The 12,773-nt window shown below is 33.5% G+C and overlaps 1 protein-coding gene, 1 long non-coding RNA gene and 2 pseudogenes across 2 annotated transcripts; 3 read left to right on the plus strand and 1 right to left on the minus strand.

Moving 5' to 3' along the window:
- The first annotated feature begins 5,814 nt into the window (after positions 1-5,814).
- On the plus strand, positions 5,815-6,493 carry LOC114074775. Its single transcript, XM_027912749.1, has 3 exons — positions 5,815-6,054; positions 6,130-6,322; positions 6,459-6,493. Exons 1-3 carry the CDS (start codon positions 5,815-5,817, stop codon positions 6,491-6,493), a joined length of 468 nt encoding a protein of 155 aa, XP_027768550.1.
- Positions 6,494-6,909: 416 nt separating this feature from the next.
- LOC107004009 lies at positions 6,910-8,170 on the plus strand (annotated as a pseudogene).
- A 312-nt stretch (positions 8,171-8,482) lies between these two features.
- Positions 8,483-9,342, minus strand: LOC114074776 (annotated as a pseudogene).
- Positions 9,343-11,053: 1,711 nt separating this feature from the next.
- Positions 11,054-12,443, plus strand: LOC114074688. The gene is made up of 3 exons (XR_003575034.1): positions 11,054-11,171; positions 11,406-11,474; positions 12,103-12,443. It is a non-coding gene; the product is annotated as an uncharacterized LOC114074688 (long non-coding RNA).
- Positions 12,444-12,773: the final 330 nt, after the last annotated feature.

Here is a 12,773-nt window from a genome sequence, read left to right on the forward strand (position 1 = left end):
AGCTTTGGACTCAACTCTTGTCTAGAGTTGTTGAGTTATACTTTGTGAAGGCTGTTGTATCCTGGAGGGGACAAGTCAAAGAGGACTACTGCTGGACCGGTGAAAACATTTGCTGCAGTGGGCTTGAATCTCCTTAAAGAGAGCGAGATATCCGCGCCTCAGCCTGAAGAGATTAATTTCTTCATTTTATTTTTAATTGTAATCTTGCATTTTATTATCTTGTAAGTTTTTTCACTAACAATTTCAAGGAGATTCATAGATGGCTACAATTGAAAAAACCGCGGATGTCAAGATGGGAGATCTTAACAAGCCATTTCGGTTCAATGGTAACCATTTCAAGAGATGGAAGGGTAAAGTACTTTTCTACTTAGGTCTTCTCAATATTTCTTATGTATTAACTGAGAAGAATCTAAATAAAGAAGACATCACCACTATGAATGATGATGAAACTATTTCTCATCTAGAGAAAGTGGAAAAGTACGATGGTGATTCCTATAAGTGTCGGTATTATCTTCTTAATTGTCTATCTGATAATTTTTATGATTATTATGATAGAACTTACTCTAGTGCAAAGAAAATTTGGAAGGCATTGCAGAGTAAGTATGATACCGAAGAGGCTGGAGCGAAAAAATATGCAGCTAGTAGATTTTTTCGTTTCCAAATGGTGGACAACAAATCAGTGGTAGATCAAGCTCAAGACTTCATCATGATTGTTGGAGAGCTTAGGTCCGAAGAGGTTAAAATTGGAGATAACCTTATTGTTTGTGGCGTAGTGGATAAACTTCCACCTTCTTGGAAGGAATTTCAAAAAACTATGCGCCACAAACAAAAGGAAACCTCTCTTGAAACCTTGATAATGAAAATCCGCATGGAAGAAGAAGCAAGGGGCCAAGATGCACTTTTACAAACAGAAGAGAACAACATCATATCGAAGGTAAATTTAATTACTTCGAATAATGCTACTCCTGAAACTCACAAAAATACTTCTTTAAAGCCTAAGAAGAAAAAATTCAAGAAAAATAATGGTAGACCTCCCAAGAAAAATAATGGTGAAAATCACCAAGCACAAAATCAACAAGTTCAAGAAAAGGGACCATGCTTTGTTTGTGGCAAGAGTGGGCATATTGCTCGATTTTGCAGATTCCGGAAACGTGGTCCTAACCCTCAGGCAAACGTTACCGAAGAACCTTTTGTGGCGGTGATTACCGACATAAACATGGTTGAGAATGTTGATGGATGGTGGGCTGATTCTGGTGCAAACCGTCATGTCTGTTATGACAAAGACTGGTTTAAAAAATATACTCATTTTGAGGAGCCCAAAACCATCATGCTTGGTGATGCTCACACTACTCAAGTGCTTGGAAAGGGAGATGTTGAATTGTGTTTTACTTCTGGAAGGATATTAACATTGAAAGATGTACTTTATACTCCTTCTATGAGAAAAAATTTGATGTCTAGTTTTCTTCTTAATAAAGCAGGCTTTAAACAGATTATTGAATCTGATCAATATGTAATAGTGAAGAAAGGTATTTTTGTGGGGAAGGGGTATGCATGTGATGGGATGTTTAAGTTGAATGTTGAAATGAATAAAACTTCTACTTCTGTTTATATGCTTTCTTCTACTAATTTTTGGCATGCTCGTTTGTGTCATATTAATGATCGTTATGTTGGAATCATGAGTAGTTTAGGATTAATCCCAATGGTTAAAAAGAATTTTGAAAAGTGTGAGGCTTGTAGTAAAGCCAAGATCACTAAAAGGCCTCATTTTCAAGTTGAAAGAAAAACTGATTTGTTAGAATTAGTTCATACTGATATTTGTGAACTTGGTGGAATTCTAACTCGTGGAGGTAATAGATATTTTATCACTTTCATTGATGATTTTTCTAAGTTTACATATGTTTACTTGATGAAAAATAAAAGTGATGCTTTTGAAAATTTCAAAACTTATCTCAATGAGGTTGAAAATCAGTTTGGAAGAAAAATAAAAAGAATTAGAAGTGATAGAGGCCGTGAATATGAATCAAATGAGTTTAATTCTTTTGTTAGATCATTGGGAATAATTCATGAAACTACTCCTCCTTACTCTCCTTCGTCTAATGGAGTAGCAGAAAGGAAAAATAGAACTTTGGTTGAATTGACTAATGCCATGCTAATTGAGTCACATGCACCTTTAAATTTTTGGGGTGAAGCTATCTTAACTGCTTGTTATGTGTTGAATCGTGTGCCTCATAAAAAGTCTAAATTGACACCTTTTGAATTGTGGAAAGGTTACAAGCCAAGTTTGGGATATCTAAGAGTTTGGGGTTGTCTAGCCTTTGTGAGGCTAATGGATCCCAAGATTACAAAGTTGGGTAAGAAAGTTACTACTTGTGCTTTTCTTGGTTATGCTTCAAATAGTACAACCTATAGATTTTTTAATCTTGAAGATAATATTGTAATAAAATCTGGTGATGCTATTTTTCATGAAAATAAATTTCCTTTTGATACTAAAAATAGTGGGGGTCAAAGGATTGAACAAAATATTTTGTCACTACCTAGTTCTTCTACTTTAACTTTGAAAAATAAAGAAGTTGGTGATTTTGAGTTAAGAAGAAGTAAAAGAGCTAGAGTAGAAAAAGATTTTGGTCCTGATTTTTATGTGTTTAATATTGAAAATGACCCTCTAACTTTGAAAGAAGCATTATCTTCACATGATTCTATTTTTTGGAAAGAGGCTGTAAATGATGAAATGGAATCTCTAATTTCTAATAAAACTTGGAAGTTAGTTGATTTACCACCGGGTTGTAAAACAATTGGTTGCAAATGGGTCTTAAGGAAAAAGTTGAAACCGGATGGTTCTATTGATAAATACAAGGCTAGGCTAGTTGCAAAAGGTTTTAAACAACTAGAAGGCCTAGAATTTTTTGATACTTTTTCTCCGGTAACAAGAATTACATCCATTAGACTTTTAGTTGCTATGGCTGCAATTTTTGATTTGCAAATTCATCAAATGGATGTAAAAACTGCTTTTCTAAATGGAGACCTAAATGAAGAAATTTATATGGACCAACCCGAGTGTTTTGTTGAAGCAGGCCAAGAAAGCAAAGTATGTAAACTTACTAAATCCCTATATGGCTTGAAACAGGCACCAAAGCAATGGCATGAAAAGTTTGATTCCTGCATGATTGAAAATGATTTTAAAACAAATGAGTGTGATAAGTGCATATATCATAAGTCTTGGAATAATTCTCATGTGATTATTTGCCTATATGTTGATGATTTGTTGATCTTTGGCTCTAACATGAATGTTATTGATGAAGCTAAAAATGTTCTTAGAAGCCATTTTGATATGAAAGATCTTGGTGAGGCAAATTTTATTCTTGGAATAAAAATAACAAGAACATGTGAGGGGATTTTCCTTGACCAGTCACATTATGTTGAGAAAATTTTGAAAAAATATAACTTTCATGATTGCAAGCATGTTGCTACTCCTTTTGATTCAAGTGTTCACTTATTTCCTGTTGAAAGTGAAAATGATGTAATAAATCAAAAGGAATATGCTAGTATAATCGGAAGTTTGAGATATGTGACTGATTGCACTAGGCCTGATATTGCATATGCAGTAGGAGTACTTGGCAGGTTTACAAGCAAGCCAGGTAATGAACATTGGCATGCTATAACAAGAGTTATGAGATATTTAATTGGAACGAAAAATTGTGGTTTGTTCTATAAAAAATATCCTGCTGTACTTGAAGGCTTTTGTGATGCGGATTGGAACACTTTGTCAGGTGATTCCTGTTCTACAACTGGTTATGTCTTTACTTTAGGTGGTGGTGCTGTTTGTTGGAGATCAAAAAAGCAAACTATAATTGCTAACTCTACCATGGAGGCTGAACTAATTGCTTTAGCTTCAGCTAGTGAGGAAGCGAATTGGTTAAGAGATTTATTGTTTCAAATTCCTTATTTTGAAAAACCAATTCCTCCTATTTTAATTCATTGTGATAGCACCGCTGCAATTGGTAGAGTTCAAAACCGTTATTACAACGGTAAATCCAGACCTATAAGGAGGAAACACAGTAATGTAAGATCGTATTTGACAAATGGTACCATTAATGTTGATTATGTCAAATCTTGTGATAATCTTGCAGATCCTCTTACGAAGGCCTTAACAAGAGAAAAGGTCTGGAGCACATCGAGGGGGATGGGATTGAAGCCTACAAATCCTTGAGTCATATATGAGGAAACCCAACCTGGGGACTAGAGATCCTATAACCAGGTTCAAAGGGAAAAACTAATCATATGATGACTTGTTGTGAAAAATGCACTATTTTTTCCCTCCCTATGATGTGAGTGCATTATTTCCTGTAGTTTGTGAAGGTTGAGTTGATAAAACTCTTAATGAATATCTGTAGCCCGTATGGGTGGAGTGTTAATCTTACAGGAGCACTCTCGACAGATTTCACCTATGTGATGTGTGGAAGTAGGTCGCTTCCGACGAGAATGGGGCTTATTCTCAAATGCACTCATGAAACCGGGATAGCACATGGCCATAACGTGCTGGCTGTTAAAGCTCATGTCAACACCTTGATTATTATGTGTGAGCAGTGATATTTTATTTCCCTTAAGCAGTCATAGTTCAAGTCTGAGACCACTACGACTCTGGAGTAAAAGTTACTGTTTCACTAAGTGGAGGTTCAATGCAGAGCACACCTTCATTATGCATAGTAGTCTTTCTTCAACTGATATACTCTCTTATCTAAATATTAAAATGAGTGGGGGATTGTTAGGTTATTAGCATTTTAATATTAATATTTAACATATTAAATTGCTTTATTTTGGAGTTATAAGAAAACATTGGAATGGATAACTTCTACATCATCCATTAGCATTGGTTGTCCATCACTTTATTTAATTCTTAATACCTCCATTACTCTTTGTAACCTATGTAACATATGTAACTCCTATTGTAACCTATGTAACCTATGTAACTCCTATTGTAACCTATGAAACTCCTAAGGTCATTATCTTCACTATTTACTACCTCTATTATCTTCCTATTTATTGCTAGGAAGACTTCTTGTAGTATAAATAGTGGCGGTCTTCATTTGGTTAATACAAACAATTCACAAGAGAAAACAAAGAGTGAAAGAGTTAGTCTAAAAGAGAGTTCTTATTAGTTGAAAGGAGGTGTTCTTTTTTGTGGAGCTTTGGACTCAACTCTTGTCCAGAGTTGTTGAGTTATACTTTGTGAAGGCTGTTGTATCCTGGAGGGGACAAGTCAAAGAGGACTACTGCTGGACCGGTGAAAACATTTGCTGCAGTGGGCTTGAATCTCCTTAAAGAGAGCGAGATATCCGCGCCTCAGCCTGAAGAGATTAATTTCTTCATTTTATTTTCAATTGTAATCTTGCATTTTATTATCTTGTAAGTTTTTTCACTAACAAAGACTAATGACTTTGTTATTAAGACTTACATGCCAGTCCATTCATGTCAAAAGGCTACTAGGAATTATTTGTGCAACTCTACATTCATTGCTACTGTTTTTAAAAAAAGAAAGTTATTGAACAACCAAATATCAGAGTGTTCAAGTTGCAAGAGTTAATCCGTAAGAAGTATAATGTGCATGTTGGTAAGACCACAACTAGAAGAGCAAGAGCTAAAATTTTGAATGAACTTATGGGTGATCATGTTAAGGAATTTGGGAGAATTCTTGATTATAAGGATGAGTTGCTGAGGACTAATCCTGGGAGTACTTGTGTGGTGAAGCTAGGAGAAGCTAATGAATCTGGTAGGCCAGTATTTGAGGCATTTTACATCTGTTTTGCTGCACTCAAGATGACATTTATGTCAACTAGAAAATGCATCGGTCTGGATGCTTGTTTCTTGAAGGGGGTTTGCAGGGGTCAATTACTTATTGCAGTGGCTAAAGATGGCAATAATCAAATGCTTCCACTTGCTTGGGCTGTAGTTGAAAATGAGAACACAATCACTTGGAGTTGGTTTATTTCTCTATTGAAAGAAGACTGGAGATTAGGAGATGGAACAAGTTTCACAATTATGTCAGACATGCAAAAGGTAAACTTGTTTTAAATTATCTGTTGGTTTATTATTTTTTAAACTTAATTATCTAATGTTTGTTGTAACTTGTAGGGACTGGATATAGCTATAAAGGAGTTGTTGCCAGCTTGTGAGGAAAGAAGGTGTGCTAGGCATATACTAGCAAATTGGTCAAAGAATTGGAGAGGGCTGCAAAGGAAGAAGCAGTTCTGGAAGTGTGCTAGAAGTACTTTTGAAGCTGAATTTAGAGAAAATATGCACGAGTTGTCTAAATTAGGTACTGGAGGTACATGTATAGTGCATGACCTAATTTACTATGATAAAGAATATTGGTGTAAGGTGTATTTTAATTGTGAAGTCAAGTTTGATGCAATAGATAATAATATGTGTGAAAGCTTTAATACTTGAATTTTGTCTGCAAGGCATAAAACCATTATTACTATGCTTGAAGAGATAAGAATTAAGGTCATGAATAGGTTAGCTAGGTTAAGTGAATTTCCAAACTCTTGGATAAGCAATTTCTCTCCAATGGCAATGAAAGTATTAGAACAAAATATTGATAAGTCAATGGCATGTAACATTGAGTTTAATGGAGTAACTGGCTATGAGGTTTTGGATGGATACAAACAACACACTGTATGTTTGAGAAAGAGGGAGTGTAGTTGTAGATCTTGGATGTTGAAGGGTATACCATGTGCACATGCCTTAGCTGCAATGTTGCATAAACAATATGACCCACATGATTTCATTCATCCATGCTACTCTAAAGAGAGGTACTTGATGACTTACTCACATTTCATATAACCTATGAATAACATGCCGATGTGGCCAGAATCAAAAAATCCTCTTGTTGATCCACCAGTGATAAAACAAATGCCAGGCAGACCTAGAAAGTTGAGAAGGAAAGAGGTTGGTGAAAAGAAGATGTCTGATAAATTATCTAAAACAGGACTAACTATGACATATAGTCTTTGCCATGTTAAAGGTCACAATAAAAGAAATTGTCATTTACGAAGGAGTGATGGAGTTGGTTCCACTGTCGGGGAACAGAGAGCTCCCCTATTTCAAATGTTGAAGAACCATCAAGTTCAAAAAGGAAAGGGGAACACCAAAGGTACATTACTATTTTGTCACTTACTTTTAAAGTGTAATTAACTTACTAATATAATTTTTTTTTTTGCTAATTAGAAATCAACAAATATTGAGAGTGAGCCTGTTGCCAAAAGATGGTGAGGCAGACCTAAAAACACAAGTGCAAATGCAAGTGCAACAGGGGATTCACCTACAATTATTGCACCTCCAACAACTTCAAGAACAGAGCTACAACAAGTGCAAGTGCATCAAGGGCCTCTCCTAGAACCACTGCACCTCCTACAACTTCAAGAAACCAACACATGAAGCAAGTGCAAGTGTAAATGGTGTTGGAGTATTATCAAGATCCAGGAGTGGTAGAGGAAGGGGTAGGGGATTGGGAAGTGCAGGAAGAGGTAGTAATCATCCACTTGAAAATTGGTTTACATGTTCTCAAGGTAGTACAACACAGGGTGTAGACCAGAACACAAATGTTGCACCAAAGGAAACTGCTACTACCAGGAAAGGAAAGGGTGTTGAAAACACAACTCAATTTAAAAGGCCAAGAGTCACTGGAATGGGTGTGTTTCAAGCTAAAAATGGTTTCAAAACTTTCAATGTAAGTATTGCGATGCATTCATATTGTTTGTTCTCTAATAACTTGCACATTTGTTCTCTAATAATCTTAGTTCTCTAAAAATGTTGTAGCCTGGACAGCCAAGTAGCACAATATTAGCCGGACCAAAGAGAGTTTTGAGATCAAGTATTGTAACTGGGGATGTTGGTTTCAAACCGACAAGTGGATTGAAGTGGAAAGGAAATCAGGCAATCACAACTAGAAGGCTCCAGCAGATTAGAGATCAATCAAGGCTTTCAAACCCAAATGCTTCCTCCTCTTCACAACCTCGATACCCATGGAAACTATAATGTTGATATCAATGGTGTTTTATTAGTACTTTTTTGGTGGCCACTATAAGTACTATTTTGTTTCATGTTTGAAGGAAAAATAAATATTCCTATTTTTCGTTATAGTACTGAAATTATGGGTACTTATGCAATTTGAAAACTTTGTTTTGTGTATGCGTTGTGACTTGTATAATTTTGGGCACATTTAGATTTTGTACGAAAAATTTGCTCTTAAGCAATGAAATTCTGGGCACCTATGCGCTGTGACTAATTCTCGGCACTTTTACAATCAACTTTGTACTTAAAATTTGCTCTTAAGAATGATTAATACCTCTTGCTTTACTTCATTTTACAACTTCCAACACAAACATATCAACATGGCAAATAGAGAATTAAGACAGTTTCAAACACAAACAAATTCAATTTTACATTACAATAGAGCAAATAAAGGTTTCGTTACCACACAAAATCATGGCAATTTCATATGATCCTTATACCTACCAACTTGGGTTAGAAAACTAACAAATACAACAACAAAACAAATCATCACACAACAAAGGAATTTGCCAAAACAACAGCCTTTATTTGTTTTCTTCATTTTCATCCCTTTCATCTTCTTCTTGTCTTTCAACTCACTCATTTCTTTTACGTTGTCAACCTTCTCCTTTGAATTGATGTTCAGATTTTCATAACGATTTCGAAGACTTTCACCTTCATCCAAAGGAATTTTCTCTAGTTTTGACTGTTCAATGTTGGAATTATCAAGCTGTTCCAGTTGCATCTTCACATGCTCATAATTTTTTTCTAACTCGTTAATCCTATTCACCAATTTCGGAAGAATAAAACGAGATCTTCATCAACTCTCTCCGTGTCTCTCCATCTAAAGAAATTACAGTTTGTGGCCTCATAGTGAGGACAAGACCAAAATCGTCTTCCGGGATTGCGATTTGACCAAGACGTCTGCATTTGCAGTAAGATTCCATGCTTGCATCGCACTTCCGCGTTAAACATTGAATCGTTCTCATCCATACACAATTTATTCAACTCGGATTTTGTCATAACCTTAACTTTATAAACATTGTCAAAAAAAATAAGAATTAATAATTGACATAAAAAGATGTAAAGAATATATTAAATTTTACTTTACCTTTTCAAATCAAGGAGCTATTTAACTTGAATGATAATGGAGCTTCTTTAAAAATGAAGAACACTGAAAATGGAGTTTTTGTTTTTCAAAAGATGAAGACAACTGCTTTAGAGAGAAACATTAATATTTATTTTTGAGTTTTTTCAAATTACTTTGACACGTGACTAACTTTTATTGGTCATTGTTATCTAAAATCTTCACTCACGCGCCCTACATGGGTGAATTCACGTATATTGCCACGTAGATACAAAAGTGGTGAACAATTACTTAAAAAAAAGTTTGGGGGGGGGGAGGGGGTAATAGGACCTCATCAAAGATAAGGTGTGTCTCAGGGATTTTGGGTATAGGCTAGGGGGATAATTGAGTATTATCATAACTCTGATCATGAAGAATACTTGCATGCTATACGTTAATGAAAATGTCATTGAGAATATTGAATTATAATCAAATCATACAATTGAAGATCATCATGAAGAAGAAATTGAATTTTAATAAGAACTCATGAAAATAATACTAATCCTAGTTTTGGAGAAATTATAACTTGAGAAATTGAGGTTTCCTTGGAACTCAATGGGTGAAGAAGGATCCATTAATGAAGTTCTAAAGTACAAACCCGAGCTTGAATTTTTCAATGTAGGCTTGAAGCTTTGGAACCCTAACTTACTTAAGGGAAAAGACTTAAGAGAAAAGAAATTGAATTTGGGATAGTTATGAGAGAATGAGAGGTTAGACTCTTTAGAAATCACTTAAATCCACTTAGAATTGGCCAAAACGACATAGTACAGGGTTTAAAAGAGTGAGAAAAAATCCAAATAACCCTGATTAGAATCTGTTGAAAGAGCTCTACGAGGACTATAACCCGTGGTTCCATTTATAGACCTTGACTCTATCTAAGTGTCATGGAACCCTGTCCGTAGAAATCATAAAAGAAATCATGGATTTCTGAACTTCCAATCCACGAGACCCTTTTATGATCCATTGAAAGTTTAACGACTCATCCTAGTCATACGTAGATATATATAAACCCAAAATTACAAGGTCTTTGAATAATAATTCACGATACCCTAATCATGACTCATAGTCCTTTCTACGATTTGTACTGTTGGCTTGTAGAAGATAGTCTAGGGTTCTGAATCTATGAGGTTTCAGGACTTGATCTACGAGGCATATTCATGATCCGTCAACACATCTACGATCGTAACACATTTCCTGAATACTAAATCAATTTTCCTAAAATTTCAACCATCATGTATGGATTCATTTCACAAATTGTAATTCACTTTACGTATCGTGATTCCCAAAAATCTGCAAACTTAAAATTTTTATACTTCTTCTGATTTTTTATGAGCTAGGCATTTTTAAGGTATTATAATTCAAGCAAGTCAAAAATAACTTGGAATCGCCATAGAAACTTCTAGCAGGAAAAGTAACCTAAAGGGTCATTACTATTTTGAAATTTTGACAATAATTTCTTATCCTTTTAATCTCGGAATCCAATAATTTCTCACTTAATAAAGTTTTTTCTTTATTAAACCCTAGTTCTAGTTAATTTAAAATTTAAAAAAAGATTATTTTTTTTAACTTTATACTATTAGAAGGTAAGGTTGATTAGAATAAAAAGAACAAAAATGAGGAGGGATAATTTTGATTTTGAAAAAAAGAAGCAAACGAAGAATGGATATGTTGATTTAAATAAATAAAACAAAAAAGAAAAAAAAATTAGCAAACTAGTCAAAAAGACTACATATTTAGTAAAAAATTTCATACTTTAAAAATATTAGTAAAAATGTCAAAGATGTTATTATTTTAAAAAAATAATGTATCATGATTTCCCTCACATTAGTTACACGTCTCCAAATTAACTCTCTCATATTTAAAACATAGTAATAATTTATTTTCTCTCACTAAGATTTACCTCTTCAATTCTCCCTTATTATTCATATTCTGCGCATAGCTCTTTCCCCATTTTTTGATCTCAGAAATCGGATTCTCAACGATTCCATTAATTAAGGTATTCATTTTTATTCTATTTTTATTTTTGTTTTCTGATTTTATTGTTATTTAATTTTTTTTTTGAATAGTTGTCTGTAGTTAAAATCTCGGTTAGGGTTTGATAACCTCAGAAACACTCTTCAATGGCTGAATTTAAGAGACTTACTAAGGATATCCGATTAAATCAGCAAATTTTCTAGTAATTTTTTATCATTTAATCTATGTATTACTCAAGAAATAGTGGATAATGTAGGATTGGCTGATAAATTGATGGAGGAGAGACTACCGGAACACTTACAGGACCTGATCAGTGCGCAAAATGGTATTTTAAAACTCATTTTAGTTAATTGTTTTTATATTTTTACGAATGTCTTTTGTTTATTCAGAATAACATGAGAACTATCATGTCTCCTTTCAATTTTGTATTTCATTATCATTTTTTTTTATATTTGTTGCTGAGTATATTTTTTTTGTTTACTTTATAGTTATATTTTGTTTACTCTATTTGTATTATGTATTCGTATTCTCTTTTATAGTTTTATTATTATATTATCATTTGTATAAAAAGAAAGGATGTTGTATATTCCATTGAAGGGTCGGTTTGAAGTTTCATTTTAACATTGTATTTCATTGTCATTAGTTGTATATTATATGTTGATTGTATTTGTATACTATTTATTTATGGATTGAAGGGTTGATTTGATGTTGAGAATACGCAGACACATGAAAAATCAAAATCTAACAGCAAGGAAGATAACAAAGTAACTTCATCATAAATTTATATGTTTTTCTTTTTAGAAATATATTTTATTCATTCTTATTTTTTAATGACCGATAAAAAATGAATTTATAAACATACTATTATAGTGCCTTGGTGATTATTTATTTTAATATTATATATTAGTCTGATTTATCGATTTTTATCGTTACTCTTTTTATATTTATAAAAGGGTGTTTGTGTCAACTCTCCTTGAGGGTGCCGAGTGATTGTCTTATGGACAAAGAAATACAGCCGGTGACTTAGATGTAATGTTCTTAAGGTCAAGATATGCTGCACTTTTTCGAAAATATGACTAATAAAAGCTTGATGTTGGAGCCATTGGTGATAATGAGGCACCTCCAAGGCATAACATGTCTCACATAGTTCGTGATGGTCGTGAAACAATTGTAATACAATAGTTATGTTTTTATAGTAGATGGTTAATCTTGTTTTATTCTAAACTACTTCGTCTATTATAAATTAATTTATGTAGCAGTTGATTCTGCATACTTATTATTTTGATCAACTTTTACGTAGCAGTTAACTATGCATACTTGTCATTTTGATTGTATGAAGTTCTTATTTATATATATATATATATATATGTGTATGTATATATTGTTTTCGTTTATTGCATATGTTGTATCATGTATTTGGATCATCCTTTTAAGAGGGTTGTATCCAGAATAGTAATGATACATATTAAGATTGTATTTTTTTTATATAACAAACAGTGATGCTATATTAAATTGTATTCATTACGACATATTAGTTGTAGTTGTGTTGTGTGCTTTATAATTTAATTTATTTTTATTTGTTGGTATTCATTATGGCATATCTCTTATCTCTCCATTATATTGA

This window comes from Solanum pennellii, chromosome 11, assembly GCF_001406875.1.
Source record: "Solanum pennellii chromosome 11, SPENNV200".
Lineage (NCBI taxonomy): Eukaryota > Viridiplantae > Streptophyta > Magnoliopsida > Solanales > Solanaceae > Solanum > Solanum pennellii.

Bases quoted from the DNA above. Each gene is read 5' to 3' on its own strand.
- LOC114074775 (XM_027912749.1), top strand. From the start codon at position 5,815: ATGACATTTATGTCAACTAGAAAATGCATCGGTCTGGATGCTTGTTTC. The intron at 6,055-6,129 runs GTAAACTTGTTT...TGTAACTTGTAG, and splicing joins TTATGTCAGACATGCAAAAG to GGACTGGATATAGCTATAAA. The intron at 6,323-6,458 runs GTACATGTATAG...TTTGTCTGCAAG, and splicing joins GTCTAAATTAGGTACTGGAG to GCATAAAACCATTATTACTA.